The sequence below is a fragment of the Doryrhamphus excisus genome, chromosome 18 (genome assembly GCF_030265055.1).
Source record: "Doryrhamphus excisus isolate RoL2022-K1 chromosome 18, RoL_Dexc_1.0, whole genome shotgun sequence".
NCBI lineage: Eukaryota > Metazoa > Chordata > Actinopteri > Syngnathiformes > Syngnathidae > Doryrhamphus > Doryrhamphus excisus.
Window position 1 is genome coordinate 13,915,685 of NC_080483.1, and position 17,058 is coordinate 13,932,742.

Here is a 17,058-nt window from a genome sequence, read left to right on the forward strand (position 1 = left end):
ACGAGTGGTTAGCGCGCAGACCTCACAGCTAGAAGACCAAGGTTCAATTCCACCCTCGGCCATCTCTGTGTGGAGTTTGCATGTTCTCCCCATGCATGCGTGGGTTTTCTCCGGGTACTCCGGTTTCCTCCCACATTCCAAAAACATGCTAGGTTAATTGGCGACTCCAAATTGTCCATAGGTATGAATGTGAGTGTGAATGGTTGTTTGTCTATATGTGCCCTGTGATTGGCTGGCCACCAGTCCAGGGTGTACCCCGCCTCTTGCCCGAAGACAGCTGGGATAGGCTCCAGCACCCCCGCGACCCTCGTGAGGAAAAGCGGTAGAAAATGAATTAATGAATAATATATAAAGGTGGCTATAGGGTTGCTATTTCAAGTCTAGAGAGCTCTAATAGTGTTAAAAAAGTCGCCAATTAACCTAGCATGTTTTTGGAATGTGGGAGGAAACCGGAGTACCCGGAGAAAACCCACGCATGCACGGGGAGAACATGCAAACTCCACACAGAGATGTCAAGCGGAGAATCGAACACAGGTCTTCCCAATCTACTGACCACTTGTACACTGTGCGGCCCTGTGTGTCAGCCAAAATGTGCGACTTCCCATCACTAATCCTCACTAGGGTAAAAAGTACGACTTTTTAAGTATATTATATATTAGGTATTAGCAATGTTTATTGAACCAATCAGACTTCAGATCCACTTCTCACCCACAGCACTTTTCCAACCTGATTGGTTGATATCTGACAGACGGCCATACACTCAAAATTGCCAGTGCGCTTGAACGCATAATCACATGAACAGCAGCAGTTCTTTATTGATTTTGCTGTGACAAAAATAGACAAACACGCATTGTTATTATTGTAAACATTATATGGAGTTTATGCATATACAAATATATTTTGTACATGCCGGTAAAAGGTTTTGTCACTTCAGTTGGAAGTCTGCCAGACCAGTGCTTATGAGAGGGAAGTGAAGTGTTATTTTTTTTAATATTTTTTATTTTTATTTATATATTTTCTTTTAAAAAAATAAAATAAATATTTTTTTATTTTTAATTTTTTTTTTTAAATAAAATATTTGTTTTAAAAATATGAACACTAAGGCAAAAATCATTTAAATACAGAATAGGGCTTCTCTGAAATGGAAAGTGTTGTATTCATAAGTTTGTTTTCTTATGTGAAATTTATTAACATTCGATTTAAAATGTTGTTAGAAAAGTAAATGAAGGAATAAAACCGATAATTCGATACATATTGTATAAAGCCAACCTGTACGTTCTTGTTGTCTGACGACCGATCAGCTCAGGATTGCAACATCTAAGCCCCGCCTTTCGTGGTGACGTCACATCGGAGGAAACCAAACAAAGGCGAAGTGACGCCTCAGTCAGTCCGTCCGGAAAGTTCTGGACGGGTTCAAATCTCGAACAAAGTCACAACTAAAGTCAGTAGGGTTGTGTTTTTGTTTGCTCGGGACGATTCCGGATGTGAAAAAAAAGCCGTTCGGCTTCGTTGCATCAGCTTTGTTTTTCCGCCTCTGTCGCTTGTTTGCGCAACCCGAGAAGGAGACGTCACCGCTGGTCAGTGGAGTGCAAGTGTGGCCGCTAGCATAACTGGTGACATGGCCGCTGTGGCTTGTTAGGTGTCACGGTCTCTCCTCTTCTTCTGGATCTGCAAGGTAAGACAGTATTTGTGTGTCTTTTTTTGTTTTTGAAAGAAAAGTAGTTCAAATATTTGTATTCTAAAGGCTTTTGCTAGTTGTGTCAAAAGTGGTGACTGGTGAGTTCACGGGCACTAAGTTTTTTCGTTTGTTTTTAAAAGTTTAAAAGTGTTGTGAAGGAGTGGTACAGTGAACGATAGAACCTTGCGTGAAAGTGTTGAAAAAAACATAGTTCCATTAAGTGAAACTAAAGTAAAAAGTAAAAGTTGTAGAATTATTATTTAAAAGAAAACAAGAGTTTAATCCAAACCAATACAACTGAAGTGAACTTGGTTGCATTCGTGGCTGCAAGGATTTTTGAGTTTTAATATAAAAACTCACACAAGCACTCCTTGTTTACTTATTATAAACAATCCGTTGTAGAGTTGAAACAATTAATAAACCAGAAAAATAATATTCAAGCATTTAAAAGATTCTCAACTGACAATCTATTAGTGACATTGACTATTATTATTATTATTATTATTATTATTATTATTATTATTATTATTATTATTATTATTATTGATGATGGTGTTGGTTGTGAAATGTCAGTGTGTGTTTCATGGGATGGTGTAACCATGGCGACGTGGTCGTGTGTCAATGACTCAGGTTGTTTCACCATAACGCTTTCAGCCAACAAGAATAATAATAAAAAAAAAAATCATGAATTTAACTTTAGTGCACACTTGTTGGCGTGTGTGGTCGGCCGCCTGTGCGGTCGGTGGCTTCTGTCATTTAAAACGGTTAAAACTATAAAGCATTGTGCTCTGATGCAACAATCTGAAAGCGGCTGTCAGCTTACAGGAAGTTGCATCATGGAGCCTATAGACATGTTAACATGTCAGGAGCACATTTGGGCATGACATTCACGCGCGCCTCCGCCTTTTTACTGTAAGGATTAGTATTTATAGAGGGAAGGGGGGGACACAAGGGGGCGCTGTCGAGCTGAATGTTCGATTGTTGTGCGAAAACCGAGATGCTTCTTCAGGTGTAATCGTAATTGTCTCCTTTTTAAACATATGAATGTTAACCAAAACAACAGCACCTACTGAGGCACGTTAACTGTCACTCAGATTAATTAATTAATTCATTCATTTTCTACCGCTTATTCCTCACAAGGGTCGTGGGGGTGCTGGAGCCTATCCCAGCTGTCTTCAGGCAAGAGGCGGGGTGGCCAGCCAATCACAGGGCACATATAGACAAACAACCATTCACACTCACATTCATACCTATGGACAATTTGGAGTCGCTAATTAACCTAGCATGTTTTTGGAATGTGGGAGGAAACCGGAGTACCCGGAGAAAACCCACGCATGCACGGGGAGAACATGCACACCGAGGGTGGATTTGAACCCTGGTCTCCTAGCTGTGAGGTCTGCGCGCTAACCACTCGACCACCATGCCGCCCACTCAGATTAATTAATTAATTCATTCATTTTCTACCGCTTTTTCCTCACAAGGGTTGCGGGGGGTGCTGGAGCCTATCCCAGCTGTCTTCGGGCAAGAGGCAGGGTACACCCTGGACTGGTGGCCAGCCAATCACAGGGCACATACAGACAAACAACCATTCACACTCACATTCATACCTATGGACAATTTGGAGTCGCTAATTAACCTAGCATGTTTTTGGAATGTGGGAGGAAACCGGAGTACCCGGAAAAAAACCCACGCATACACGGGGAGAACATGCAAACTCCACACAGAGATGGCCGAGGGTGGATTTGAACCCTGGTCTCCTAGCTGTGAGGTCTGTGCACTAACCGGCCTTATTAAATAGGCCATATTTCATTGGGAGTGTCCAGGATGGATAGGATCAGGAGCTAGTACATCAGAACCCTGGTCTCCTAACTGTGAGGTCTGCGCGCTAACCACTCGACCACCATGCCGCCCCACTCAGATTAATTAATTAGTTAACTGCTTCTATTTACAGTGCTTAGAGGTGATCAAACACTATCATTTGTCTCCTCCAATAACAGATGAGTGAGGGTGTGGCTCGGCAGCGCCTGAAGAGATTACTGGATGAGCCGCAGGACGCCTTACCTAAATTTAAAAGAATATGTGTGGCCCCGCCCCCTCCCGAGACGAGCCCGTCACTCCACCTGAAAGCCAGAAGCCCTTCCCCCAAGCCCAGCCAGAGCCAATCCAAGGTCCGTGTTGGGTCTTACTTCCTGTTTGAGCGCTATGAAGGGGAGGAGACGTACAGAGCGGTGCATGCAGACACGCAGCAGGAGTTCACCTGCCAGGTAACTTTCCACTGCTTTAGTGTCGCCATAATTCCATAATTTAAAACATAATTTAAAACATAAAACAATTCCATTGTTGCCAGATCCTGCCTCTGCACGGCTACCAGGAGAAGCTCGCCGCCTACGCCCGGCTGGGTCGCCACGACAACATCTGCAGCCTGCAGGACACGGTGATCGGGCCGGACAGCGTGCACGTGTTCCTGCCACCTCACCACGGTGACATGCACGCTCATTTGCGTAGCAGTAAGCGCTTGGGTGAGGAGGAGGCGGAGCTTCTGTTTGCACAGATGCTGAATGCTGTGGCGCACTGCCATCGCCGCGGCGTGGTCTTACGGGACGTGAAGCTCCGTCGCTTTGTCTTTACCGACAGATTCAGGTGAGTCCGTTTTTATGTTTGTGTGTTAAGAGCAAAAAAATAAAATGAAGGGCGGCACGGTGGTCGAGTGGTCAGACCTCACAGCTAGGAGACCAGGGTTCAATTCCACCCTCGGCCATCTCTGTGTGGAGTTGCATGTTCTCCCCGTGCATGTGTGGGTTTCCTCCCACATTCCAAAAACATGCTAGGTTAATTGGCGACTCCAAATTGTCCATAGGTATGAATGTGAGTGTGAATGGTTGTTTGTCTATATGTGCCCTGTGATTGGTTGGCCACCACTCCAGGGTGTACCCCCCCTCTCTCGTCCGAAGACAGCTGGGATAGGCTCCAGCACCCCCCGCGACCCTCGTGAGGAAAAGCGGTAGAAAATGAATGAATGAATAATTCATTATAGGCTGCATGGTGATCAAGTGGATAGCATGCAGGCCACACAGCTAGGAGACCCAAGTTCGATTCCACCATCTCTGTGTGGAGTTTGCATGTTCTCCCCGTGCATGCGTGGGTTTTCTCCGGGTACTCCGGTTTCCTCCCACATTCCAAAAACATGCTAGGTTAATTAGCAACTCCAAATTGTCCATAGGTATGAATGTGAGTGTGAATGGTTGTTTGTCTATATGTGCCCTGTGATTGGCTGGCCACCAGTCCAGGGTGTACCCCGCTTTTCGCCTGAAGACTCCAAAAAGTGACCCCTCTTCTCCCTACAGAACCCGTGTCGCCCTCCTCGGCCTCAACGACTGTGTCGTCCTTCAGCGTGACGACGACTCCCTCACGGACAGACACGGCTGCCCCGCCTATGTTGGCCCGGAGCTGCTGGACAGCAACAAGGCGTCTTATTCAGGCCGGGCGGCAGACATTTGGAGCCTGGGCGTGTCCCTGTACACGATGCTCATCGGACGATACCCGTTCCAGGACACGCGCCCCGCCGCCCTGTTCGCCAAGATCCGCCGTGGATCCTTCAGTCTACCCGGTTGGCTATCGCCACAAGCTAAATGTCTAATCGGCTGCATGCTCAGGAAGTCACCTGCAGAGCGTTTGGAAGCCTCTGAGCTGTTGGCGCATCCTTGGTTGAGCAGCCAGTGCACTTGGTTCCGTGTGGATCAGCGTGGTTCCAGCAGAGCGTTGCAGAGGAAACAAGAAGATGACGACCAGGTAGTGCCGACGTTCACCAAAGAACACTAAAAAAAAAAAACAACAAACACCTCCTGGATTACTTGAGCCTCAAGTGCCTTCAATAATAAAGACAGTGGAACCTCCGAGATCGTTTTGTGTTCCGTTTGGCTTTCAAAATCAATTCTTCTATTCACATTTGTAGTAATTTAAATGTTGTACATTTAACCATCTTAACTACCACCCACTAATATTATGTCAAGCATATAGTACTCTACCTCTCGATCACAGGTGACAAGCATAACTGAAATGCGCCAATCACAGAAGATCGACATGCAAATCCTTTCCTCTATGAACGGACAGGAAGCAGAAACTTCATGTAAAAAAAAAAAAACGCCAACGCTAAACCTGACTTAACGGAAGGAATACTTCTGCAGGATGAAAATAACTGCTTTGAGTCCCCCCCCCCAAAAAAAAATGTGTTCTACCTCCCGATTTTACAAGCTTTAAGGCATTGGAGGATGTAACGTATTTAAAGGGACGGTGAACATGACAACCTCTGTGTGGAGATGATCTTTTTGACTATTGTTTTACGAAAAAAGATTGATGAATGACCCACCTGGAACCAACCAATCGTGAGAGACCTACTTCTGATTTGAACGACATGAGGAATAAACATGTTTCACAAACCGCTCCAGAGATACTTTGCTTTTGTGTACTTTTATTATTATTATTACAGTAATGTTGCACAGTAGAGACAGACAAAGTGACCATTGATCACATGTGGAGTAGTCTGTATGGCTTCCATATGCGTGTATGCACTCACTGCAACATCTGGGCATGCCCTGATAGTCATCGATCTGAATGACCAGTGTAGCTTATATGCTACACGTATGAGATTCTGCTGTTGTTCCATGTCTGGTTCTATGGTTGTCATCATCATATTTTTCCTCTTTGCCGTGAACACGCTTGTGTGGCGGCGTCACAAAAAAGCCAAAGAAAAAAAGCAAAGCTCATTGTGGATTTAATGTTTCAGATTCTCGGGTAAGGCATGATGAAGTTTTGTTTGACTTTTTTCTAAATTGTACCACTTTTGGGTCATTGAAGTGTTCATAGTAACTAGGCAATTGTGGATTAAATGTATCTTGATGTTTTATTGACAGGAGTTGTCTTCTGCTTGTTTTGCTTGGCTTCAATACAGTAATAGCATCACAAGTGTCTTATCACTGCTGCTTGTCAGTCAATCACTCAGGAGCCAAAATCCGTATCCATGTCATCTACGTCATCACCTTCTGGGCGGCAGATTTCCTCCAACGCCAACTCTGATGGACATGAAACGAGAAAACGTCAAAAAACAACATGAATCTGATGCAACATGAATTTTTAAATGCTTCACCTTCACTCTCGCTCAGCTCGGGGATCTTCCTCAGTGTGTCCCGTAGAGCCGGGATCACCTGGTCGTACATGTGCAAGAGGGGCCGGCAGCTGGCCGAGAAGCCGCTGTGATGGTGGAGCAGCCAGTGCAGCAGCTGCATGCATTCCCTAAGCAGAGACCACGCCGGCGAACGGAAATCAAGGCGTGGTCTGTGGTCTGGAGGGAAGAGTTCACTTTACTTTCACTTTATTGCCTGATACCAGAAGGAGGTGAAGGGGCTTTATTAACGGGCTGACCTGGCGACATGTCCGTCAGCTCCGGCAAGCCCTGGAGATCCATCCACTGACGATGTAAGACGATCACAACGGTCTGAACCAGCTAGCACACATATGGTTTGATATGCAATGATGGCTCAGAAAATGTATGTGAACAAACATTTGCAGTACTACTATACTAGTAGTATTTACCTCAGTGTAGCACTGACAGCTGCTGCTGCACTGCCTGTTCATCCAGTCCTCTGCTGATTGTGTGAGTCGCGTCAAGAATCGAACCACCTGAACAAAAAACAGAAATGACACTCATACAAACGGTACGGTAATTATGAAGACAGCTTTGCAGTGCTAGTAGTAGTAGAAGTATTCATTCGTATATTCAATATGAGGGTTGACTGAGGAGATTCTAAAGCAGCCCTCCACAGCTAAAATGTATTTGGATATGTCACCTGCAGGTCCAGCAGAATGAGGTCTGCATGCCGTGTCTGCTTGGCTGGTCTGTTTCGGACATATTGTAGCAGCTTCAGGATCACGCAGGGCTCTGCAGAGAAGCGCACATTGGATCAAGTGATCATTTATTCATTCATTTTCTACCGCTTTTTCCTCACGAGGGTCGCGGGGGTTGCTGGAGCCTATCCCAGCTGTCTTCGGGCGAGAGGCGGGGTGGCCAGCCAATCACAGGGCACATACGTATAGACAAACAACCATTCACACTCACATTCATACCTATGGACAATTTGGAGTCGCTAACTAACCTAGCATGTTTTTGGAATGTGGGAGGAAACCGGAGTACCCGGAGAAAACCCACGCATGCACGGGGAGAACATGCAAACTCCACACAGAGATGGCCGAGGGTGGGATTGAACCCTGGTCTCCTAGCTGTGAGGTCTGTGCGCTAACCACTAGACCACCGTGATCATTTGACCACAAAATTGTTTCATCCAATCGTCCACTTTTATGTATGAAAATACGTCTCTCTGTTTTTTGTGCATTCCAAAATATATAATATTCATTCATTTTCTACCGCTTATCCTTATGAGGGTCGTGGGGGGGTGCTGGAGCCTATCCCAGCTGTCTTCAAGCGAGAGGCGGGGTACACCCTGGACTGGTCGCTAGCCAATCACAGGGCAAATATAGACACATAACAACAATATGGAGTCGCTAATTAACCTGGCATGTTTTTTGGAATGTGTACCGGAGAACATGCAATGTCCACATAGAGATGCCCGAGGGTGGAATCAAACTCGGGTCTCCTAGCTGTGAGGCCTGCGCGCTAACCACTCCGATGCTGTGCAGCTCCAAAGATAAAAAAAAAACAGATAAAAAAAAGAGGCAGCTCATTATTGCACATAATGGTACACACCTATACCGCCTACTAAAACCTCCAACAGCATCTTAGGGTTGTATATACATGCTGTAACCATGTAGTAACAGGTACATTAATGATAACATGTAATACTTATGGTATTTTGGTCATGTAAAGAATTACATAGCAAACGCCTACAACTAGCATTAACTTTTCCAAAATCAAAAAACAGCAGCAGTAGCTGCAGGTCCAAAATGTAGCGTTACCCTTTGGCAGTGGCCTGAGGCATTGACAGCGCGGTGCTGACGTGCTGTCAATGCCAATGCCCGCTAGTCATTGTGGTGTCAATACGCTAGTAACGTAGCTCCATTGGTGTAACAATGTTTAAAATAATCATAATAATAATAAAAACAATAACAATGTTGTGAGTGTGAATGGTTGTTTGTCTATATGTGCCCTGTGATTGGGTGGCAACCAGTCCAGGGTGTACCCCACCTCTCGCCCGAAGACAGCTGGGATAGGCTCCAGCATGTCCAACATGATAGAGTGAAAATAAGTTCTCCTCCTATTGCGTGTGGAAGTGGTACGTTTTTGGCTGTTTTGTTTCGTCTTTGGGCTGCACGGTGGTCGAGTGTTTAGCACGCAGACCTCACAGCTAGGCAACCCGAGTTCAATCCCACCCTCGGCCATCTCTGTTTGGAGTTTTGTATGAATGTGAGTGTGAATGGTTGTTTGCCTATATGTGCCCTGTGATTGGGTGGCCACCAGTCCAGGGTATCATACCCCACCTCTCGCCCGAAGACAGCTGGGATAGGCTCCAGCATGTCCAACACAATAGAGTGAAAATAGGTTCTCCTCCTATTGCGTGTGGAAGTGGTACGTTTTTGGCTGTTTTGTTTTGTCTTTGGGCTGCACGGCGGTCGAGTGTTTAGCACGCAAATGTCACCGCTAGGCAACCCCAACGAGTTCAATCCCACCCTCGGCCATCTCTGTTTGGAGTTTGTATGAATGTGAGTGTGAATGGTTGTTTGTCTATATGTGCCCTGTGATTGGTTGGCGACCAGTCCAGGGTGTACCCCGCCTCTCGCCTGAAGACAGCTGGGATAGGCTCCAGCACCCCCGCGACTCTCGTGAGGATAAGCAGTAGAAAATGAATGAATGCATAATAACAATGTTGCTGTTGTTGGCACTTTTGGGGTGTTTTTTTGGGTGTTTCCTATTATGTGCATTCTTAGCTAAGTAATTTTATCTGTTTTTATATCATTAGAACGCACAGAAAAGAGAAATACATACTGTATGTTCCATTGTGAATTGTGAAAAAGTGCATTTTCCTTTCAAGGATGCACTATTTGACAATAACCAGCAGAGGGCACCACACTCCAGGCCTGGGTTGAGTTCATTCAGCTTGAATGAAATATTCCCAAGAATATGCAAATAATCCCGGTAAAAGCTGAATCCCACCGTGCTGAGAGCAGAGCTGGCGAGTCAGGGAGGCGTGGTCACACAGGGACACCAGGACTGAAACACACGCCATGAGGGCGGGTGGCTTGGCGTCAGCTGACACGGACGCACACATCACCTGCAAGACACATTGCAGCCTGAAAGACATAAGCAACAAGTCTTTATCCGAAAAAATACTTCATCATTTGGCATTTTCAAAATGAAATTATTATTATAATAATGTTATAACATTGAGCATATAGAAGTTAGCAAATGTACACTAAGCACACACCACATTAGGTACGCCTAAGCTGAGCTGTATCAAAATGTCTGCCACAACTTCGTACCGGTCGGCGTGTGTGTTCGGAGTTCTCTCGGTCAGGACGCGTACGGTCTTGAGGGCGCTGATGACGAGCTCCTCCCACTGTGGGTTGCTGCCGCCACTGATATTGGCTCCGATTCCAGGACGGCAAAGGCGCAACACTGACTGCAGCAAAGCATTGTGGGAGTGTGGACCCTCACTTTCTGCTGATGAGTCAGCCTGGGGCCAGAATAGGAATGTTTGATTGTAAATAAATAAATAATCACAATATATACCTGCTTACACGGGCAGATACCGTAACATGTGGGGGGTTAATTGAATGATCTATTCAATTAACTACAGTTAACTTAAATGTATTCATGAGTTCACACGCTACGTTAATTCGCGACTCCAAAATTGTCCATAGGTATGAATGTGAGTGTGAATGGTTGTTTGTCTATATGTGCCTTGTGATTGGCTGGCCACCAGTCCAGGGTGTACCCCGCCTCTCGCCCGAAGACAGCTGGGATAGGCTCCAGCACCCCCGTGACCCTCATGAGGATAAGCGGTAGAAAATGAATGAATGAATCTTCATACTACATGTTCTTCTTGTAATATTTGGACTTTGTTTCCATAATATTTCTTTAATATTTAATTATCATTCCCAAAGCTACTGTAATTCTAGATTGAGTTGGTTTATCATTATATTACAACTTTATGGCAACTTCTTTAATATTTCAACTTAGGTTAATTGACGACTCCAAATTGTCCATAGGTATGAATGTGAGTGTGAATGGTTGTTTGTCTATATGTGCCCTGTGATTGGCTGGCCACCAGTCCAGGGTGTACCCCGCCTCTCCGTTGAAGACAGCTGGGATAGGCTCCAGCACTGCCCGCGACCCTCATGAGGATAAGCAGTAGAAAATGAATGAATGAATTAATTCAGGAAATAACCGCCATTATTGCCTGCTTCCAATTAACGTCCAGTGTTTTATTTGTAAATAAACACTCTGGTTATAATTATTCAACATAGTCAAGGATGTTTTGTTTTGAAGTACCTTGTTTTCCGTGCTACTCTCACACTGTGTTGACAGAACCGCTTGGACGACCTGCAAAGCATCATCAAGCACATCAGACAATAGATCTTCACACATATCCCACATATATCCCACACACACACACACCTCGTCGCTGTGGGCCAGCAGCAGGTACAAGAGCCTAAGCGCCAGCAGCCCGGCGTCTTCCAGGCTGTAGCCTGCCTCATCCGGCCTCCCCGGTACCACACCAGGGGTACGGTTTTCCCGTAGAGCCTCTGAGGTACCAGAGGTAACTCCTGGAGCATCCAGAGCCTGACAGAGGCCAGATAAGTGCAGGTCCAGCAGGGGGAGGAGAAGCACGGCTCCGGGACACCTACGCATACACACACATAACTCATTTGCATATTTTCTACAGACTAAATCTTAAAGAGTGTAGTGATATGTGCACCCTGAGGAGTGAGTTTTCAAATTAACTTGTTTTTATATCAACATCTACGGTTTATACACAATTTAAAATAAAAAGCCACTTCTAAATGTGTCGTTTTAACTAGTTAAACTGCACATTTTATCGTAGCCAAACTAACCCCGAATTCACACCAGTATGGTGTATGTCACGTCTGCATAGTTTTATGCACATACTAGATTTTACAAGCTCAATTCACATTAGAGCGTCATTATAGTGCAGCTCTATAGCTACTTTTACATTTAGGCTACAACTCATTAATACAATAAAATACATAGACTTTCTTTGTTGTCATTGCACAATAAAACAGCAGTGAAATTGGCAACAAATGTTGTTGCCTAATAATAAATAATAAATAATAAATAATAAATAATAAATAATAAATAATAGATAATAAATAATAAATAATAAATAATAAATAATAAATAATAAATAATAAATAATAAATAATAAATAATAAATAATAAATAATAAATAATAAATAATAAATAATAAATAATAAATAATAAATAATAAATAATAAATAATAAAGCGGAGAATAAATATATTATATCAAATATGAACAATGTACAGCATAAACAATAATTTGTACAAATAATTTAAATAATTTCGAATAAATAACAATCATTTAAAGTTTTGGTTATGCGTGTGGGCAGGTAGAGGGGCTTATTTGGCATTGAGCATCAAGAAGATAAACAAGATAGACGTAGCATTGGGTACTCGTGCTAGTGAAACAAAAGGGCATGTGATTATGTGTACTTAATTAGTCTGTTCAGCTTTTATTTTGTTAAAAAGCGCAGGTTTATTTTGACACCAGAGGCTGTTTTCGCCTACGAGAATGCTGCTGAATTTCCGTGTAAACGTATCAAAAATAGACTTGAAGTCGATCTTTTGCAACGCGTAAAAACACGACGTGCGTCAGATGTGTGTCGGCTGGTGTGAATTGCCAGACTTCTATTAAAATAGAAGTGATATAAAAGCGTACTGATACACCCGTGTGATGCCATGTGTCAGGAGTGAATTCGAGGTAAGGCACAAGTGTTCAATAATCATGGAGTCTAATCCACATCTTGATATGCCAGGGGATGAACTATAAATGCTAAAAAAAGAAATAGGCCTTTTGTGTATAAATAGAATAGAAAAAGTTTGACATCTTTGAGTTCAGCTCATGAAGAACAGGAACAAAACCACAGTTTTTCCATTGTTACATTTTTGTGAGTGTGTTTTGTGTGAGTGTACATCATTGGTCCACAAGACCAACAAGTCCCACAAGAGGATGCTGTATTTCACCTGCGCTGCCTGCTGCTGACTGAGGCTCCAGCTCGACTTTGACTCAGCATGTTAAGTCCTGTTATGGCCAGACTCTGGACCGGACTGAGGGCAGCTCTGGGAGCTCCGCTTCTACTCCCATTGATGCTGGCTGCACTGGTGTTGTGGTGCAAAGAGCTGGATGGGCGTCCCCTGGACATCAGTACGTGAAAGGATAACACTTTGTCAGTTTCACTAAATAATTCTTTTCTAATTCTTTTTTACATATCCAAATTCCAAAGAACCTGTGTGCATTTTACCTCAAGTCCCATGGAGCTTCAGCGACGTCTCGCCGAGCCAAGGAGCAAACATCAGTCGGGCTCATAGACAGCAGGTGAGACAGGCAGAGGCTGCTGGGAGATAAAGGATTCTGCAGCAACAAGCCCAAAAGGACACCACCTTGGAGACAACAAAAGGAAGCATTATTCTCACATATTCAATACACGTCATCTAACACCGTACTCAAACGACTCTAATCACCTTAGTTTGCCTTTTCAAAACAACACTGCTTTAAAACTGCAATAAAAAACATGCTTTTGGAATGAGACATGTTGACAATAGGTGGAAGGGAACAAAGGGTGGAGTGAGGCCTCCAGGATAAGCCACTGTTAGCATGCATGTTTATTGTAACAATACAAGCAGTTGATGTTTGCTAAATACAAGGATGAAGAGTCTTGAACCAGTCATGATGTGCTATATATATCACTATATTGACACTTACTATGGTACCCATTATGTCATTATTTTAAAAAAAACAAAAAAAACCCTGAAACTGTATTATGGAAAGCAGGAAGTGAACAAATGTTAAAAAAAAAACACAAAAAAAACACAAAAAACACCTTAAACTGTATTATGGAAAGCAGGAAGTGAACAAATGTAACAGTTACTGATTGTAAAAGTACCAGATGGAGGGGTAGGATTTAATAAGCTTTGCTTCTTCCTACTCCTTTTGGACATGTGGAACTGTGCACTGATTATGTGATGCATTCAATTGTAATCTGATGCATGTTCAAATGCAATAAAACCATTGCCATTGTTACTATTTCTAACCCAAATGATACCATAATGCGCATAACAGGCCGGGTACTCTCGGGTATATTTGTCAATAGCAAGCAGAGTCCAGTACAATCATATTACGCCGTACATCCAAAACTCACTGACCTCTATGCTGCTGGTATGCGGCTCTGACAGCCTGGAATGGGTCGGGGTGGGCTACTTCCCGTTTGTCAACCGATCTACCACAGGATGCCGGTCTGTCTGCTGGAACAGAGTTCCAATTAAAAAAAAAAAAAACACATTGACATCCTTACCATTACCTCGTAAGTCATGGAACTCACTGTCAGTGCGTGTCTTTCCCGATGTCTTCACGGGGGTTGGTACCTGTGCTGCGAACATCTCCTTGGTGATGAAACCATTTCCTGTTGGAGAGGAGGTGCTGCTTCCACTCCTGTGATGCTGGCCATTGAGCACTTTGGGGCTAAGCAGAGCGAGACAAGACTTTTATTACTATTACAAAAAATTAATTAAACTATATTAGGAAAGCAGGAAGTCAACAAATGTTTAAAAAAAACAAAAAAAAACCCCAAAAACCACCTTAAACTGTAGGAAAGCAGGAAGTGAACAAATGTAACAGTTACTGATTGTAAAAGTACCAGATGGAGGGGTAGGATTTAATAAGCTTTGCTTCTTCCTACTCCTTTTGGACATGTGGAACTGTGAACTGATTATGTGATGCATTCAATTGTAATCTGAATTGTAATCAAATGAAATTAAACCATTACCATTACCCTAACTTCTCACCTGTTTCTCTGCAGTGGAGAAGCCATTTTGTTTCTGTCTGCGCTCAGCAGTTTGTTCTTCATCTCCATGATCTCAGATTCTTTGAACTGCAGCTCCGAACGCAGAGACTGAACCTGTACGCAAACACGATCAGGCTCATTGACACGTGACGTTCTGAGGGTCACGTGTGTTTGCGGTCTTGCCTTCTTGTTGAGTTCCTTCTCCCTGTCGCTCTGCTCTCTCTGCTTCTGCGTCTCCAGCAGAACAAGGTTCTGTCTCTGGGACTCCTTTTCCTGCTGGGCTCCTCTGAGGGAGTCTCTCAGGACCCGGATCTCCCCGTTTTTCAACACTATCTCCTCCTCCACCTCCTTCAGCTGGCAAACACATAGTTGTTCACTGTCTACATCACTACGTTTTTCCACATTGATTCATTTTCATAATCAGAATCAAACCAATAGCAAAGTGAGATGATCTTGCGGGAGCAAAAGCAGAAAGTCAAGCAAACAATCTTCTGCAGTTATTCAATTTGCTTTACACTTTCAGGGAATTATAAATCTGTAGTTTTAGTGTCAGCTGCTTCCGAGTCAGCATTGCTCACCTTTTTCTTGAGTTCTACATGCTGAGCCTCCAGACGGCTGTAAGAGTCCTCTCCCTCTGGTCCAAACTGCTGTTGCCTGTTTCCTGAACACAATTTATGTTAATATTTTGGGGGGTTAAAAAGAACACAACAGAATAAAATAAAGATTTAGATATATTTCTCATAGAAATCTGTATTGCTTAAACAGGACAGTATATTTTTTGTTATGTGGACACACACACAAAGAAACTGCATTTTTTTTATACCATGGTAAGCTATTACTTTGCAAAACAATATAACATTACATTTTAGTGTCACTATGTCATGGCCCATCAAGGAGAACATTCTAGTTATTTCCAAGCATGTTTTACAAAGCGTATTACAGTGTTTTAACATCGTGTAAGCGTCAAAATCCGTGCCAATTAACAATGCACAGTGTTAATAAAAAATCCAACGAAAAACTAAATTCAAGGTGAATATTATCTTAAGAATCAACAATATAGAGACAAAAAGTGCAAATAGCATGTTTTACAAAGCGTATTACAGTGTTTTAACGTCGTGTAAGCAGCAAATTCTGTGCCAATTAACAATGCACAGTGTTAATATTTAAATGTACAACAAAAAACTAAATTCAAGGTGAATATTATCTTAAGAATCAACAATATAGAGACAAAAAGTGCAAATAGCAAAATATGCAATATAGTAAAGTTGCAGGAATCCATTCCCTCTCATACATCAGTGAAAGAGAACCCTAACTAATAACATTGCTAATACTTGCAGGTGACCTGCTATTTATTTTTTCACAGTGCCAAAACGATATTAGTTGTATTGGAGTGTTGGGACACAACTATGTAATAAGTCTTTCTATGGAGTGTTACTGACTGTATGGAAGGGAAAGCAGATTCACTCACCTGGAGGGTCCCCCAAATGTCCTCCTTTGGCGCCGGCCTTGTTCGGCCAGGTGGATGAGCGGAATCCTGACCCATGGGGCTGCTCCCCCGCTTTGGACCCGAAACATGATGCAGCTGTTGAGTTGATGGCCTGCGAGGCGATGGTGTCAATCTCATCCAGGTCATCCTGAGTGAAGTCGTCATCATCGAAGGCGTCCTGGTTGAGACCTCTGAGGCGCTTGCTTGGAGGGCAGGTCATTCTGTATGTGGGTTAAAGAGACAGGGCAAGGCAGATGTTAACCTCCTTCACAGTCTTATAGGAGATTAATGGCGGTTATTTATATAAATGCAGTTTTCTGTAACTTATTGTAGAGCTGGGAGGACAGTTTGTGGATTATCTGGAAAAGACAAGCGTCTAGTTGTATATTTTAATTTAACAAGCGTCAGCATGGATGCATTAAAGGTCACTTCAAATGCTTGAAATGACCATGTATTCTAGCTAACTTCATTTTTATCTTGTTTAACATTTAAAGTAAATGTAATTGTAACAATGCCAGATAAATGTTTGTTCTACCTTAAATCCGGTGGGTTGTTGCCCCAATTAACTGCAGGTTAGCACACCAAAAAGTTACCATCTGCTATTCGATGGGAGGTTAGCCTGCTAAGCTAACGGTACTTATTGCATCAATATTCAGGTTTGGATGGCGTGCAAACAGGTTATTAAAGGGAATGTATCCGCATCACTTAACTACTAAGCATCTGTGTAGTAAGATAATACATTGCTGAAGTAATAATTTTTGAAAAGAAGGTAAAGCCAGCAGGGATAAAAGTTGTGTTTTCAAGCCGCTTCGGTGACGCTGATTCTCTGACCAATCAAAACACAGT

General features: G+C 43.2%; 2 protein-coding genes across 4 annotated transcripts; one reads left to right on the plus strand and one right to left on the minus strand.

Moving 5' to 3' along the window:
* The first annotated feature begins 1,327 nt into the window (after window positions 1-1,327).
* LOC131105964 (tribbles homolog 2-like) lies at window positions 1,328-6,128 on the plus strand. The gene is made up of 4 exons (XM_058054547.1): window positions 1,328-1,675; window positions 3,676-3,942; window positions 4,026-4,318; window positions 5,023-6,128. Exons 2-4 carry the CDS (start codon window positions 3,676-3,678, stop codon window positions 5,495-5,497), a joined length of 1,035 nt encoding a protein of 344 aa, XP_057910530.1. The 5' UTR covers window positions 1,328-1,675; the 3' UTR covers window positions 5,498-6,128.
* Window positions 6,127-17,057, minus strand: atrip (ATR interacting protein). 3 transcript variants are annotated; one of them, XM_058054545.1, is made up of 18 exons: window positions 16,748-17,057; window positions 16,195-16,433; window positions 15,305-15,387; window positions 14,910-15,080; window positions 14,728-14,840; window positions 14,265-14,404; window positions 14,089-14,187; window positions 13,188-13,326; window positions 12,910-13,080; window positions 11,304-11,529; window positions 11,178-11,228; window positions 10,166-10,359; window positions 9,840-9,976; window positions 7,522-7,613; window positions 7,268-7,354; window positions 7,097-7,178; window positions 6,822-7,016; window positions 6,127-6,747 (listed from the first exon to the last, which is right to left on the minus strand). In XM_058054545.1, the coding sequence occupies exons 2-18, from the start codon at window positions 16,430-16,432 to the stop codon at window positions 6,674-6,676; spliced, it is 2,292 nt and encodes a 763-aa protein (XP_057910528.1). In that variant the 5' UTR covers window position 16,433; window positions 16,748-17,057; the 3' UTR covers window positions 6,127-6,673. The 3 variants fall into 3 exon arrangements, with proteins under 3 accessions (XP_057910528.1, XP_057910526.1, XP_057910529.1); XM_058054543.1 differs by having other exon boundaries at window positions 14,089-14,184; window positions 14,244-14,404; XM_058054546.1 differs by having other exon boundaries at window positions 6,128-6,747; window positions 14,089-14,184.
* Window position 17,058: the final 1 nt, after the last annotated feature.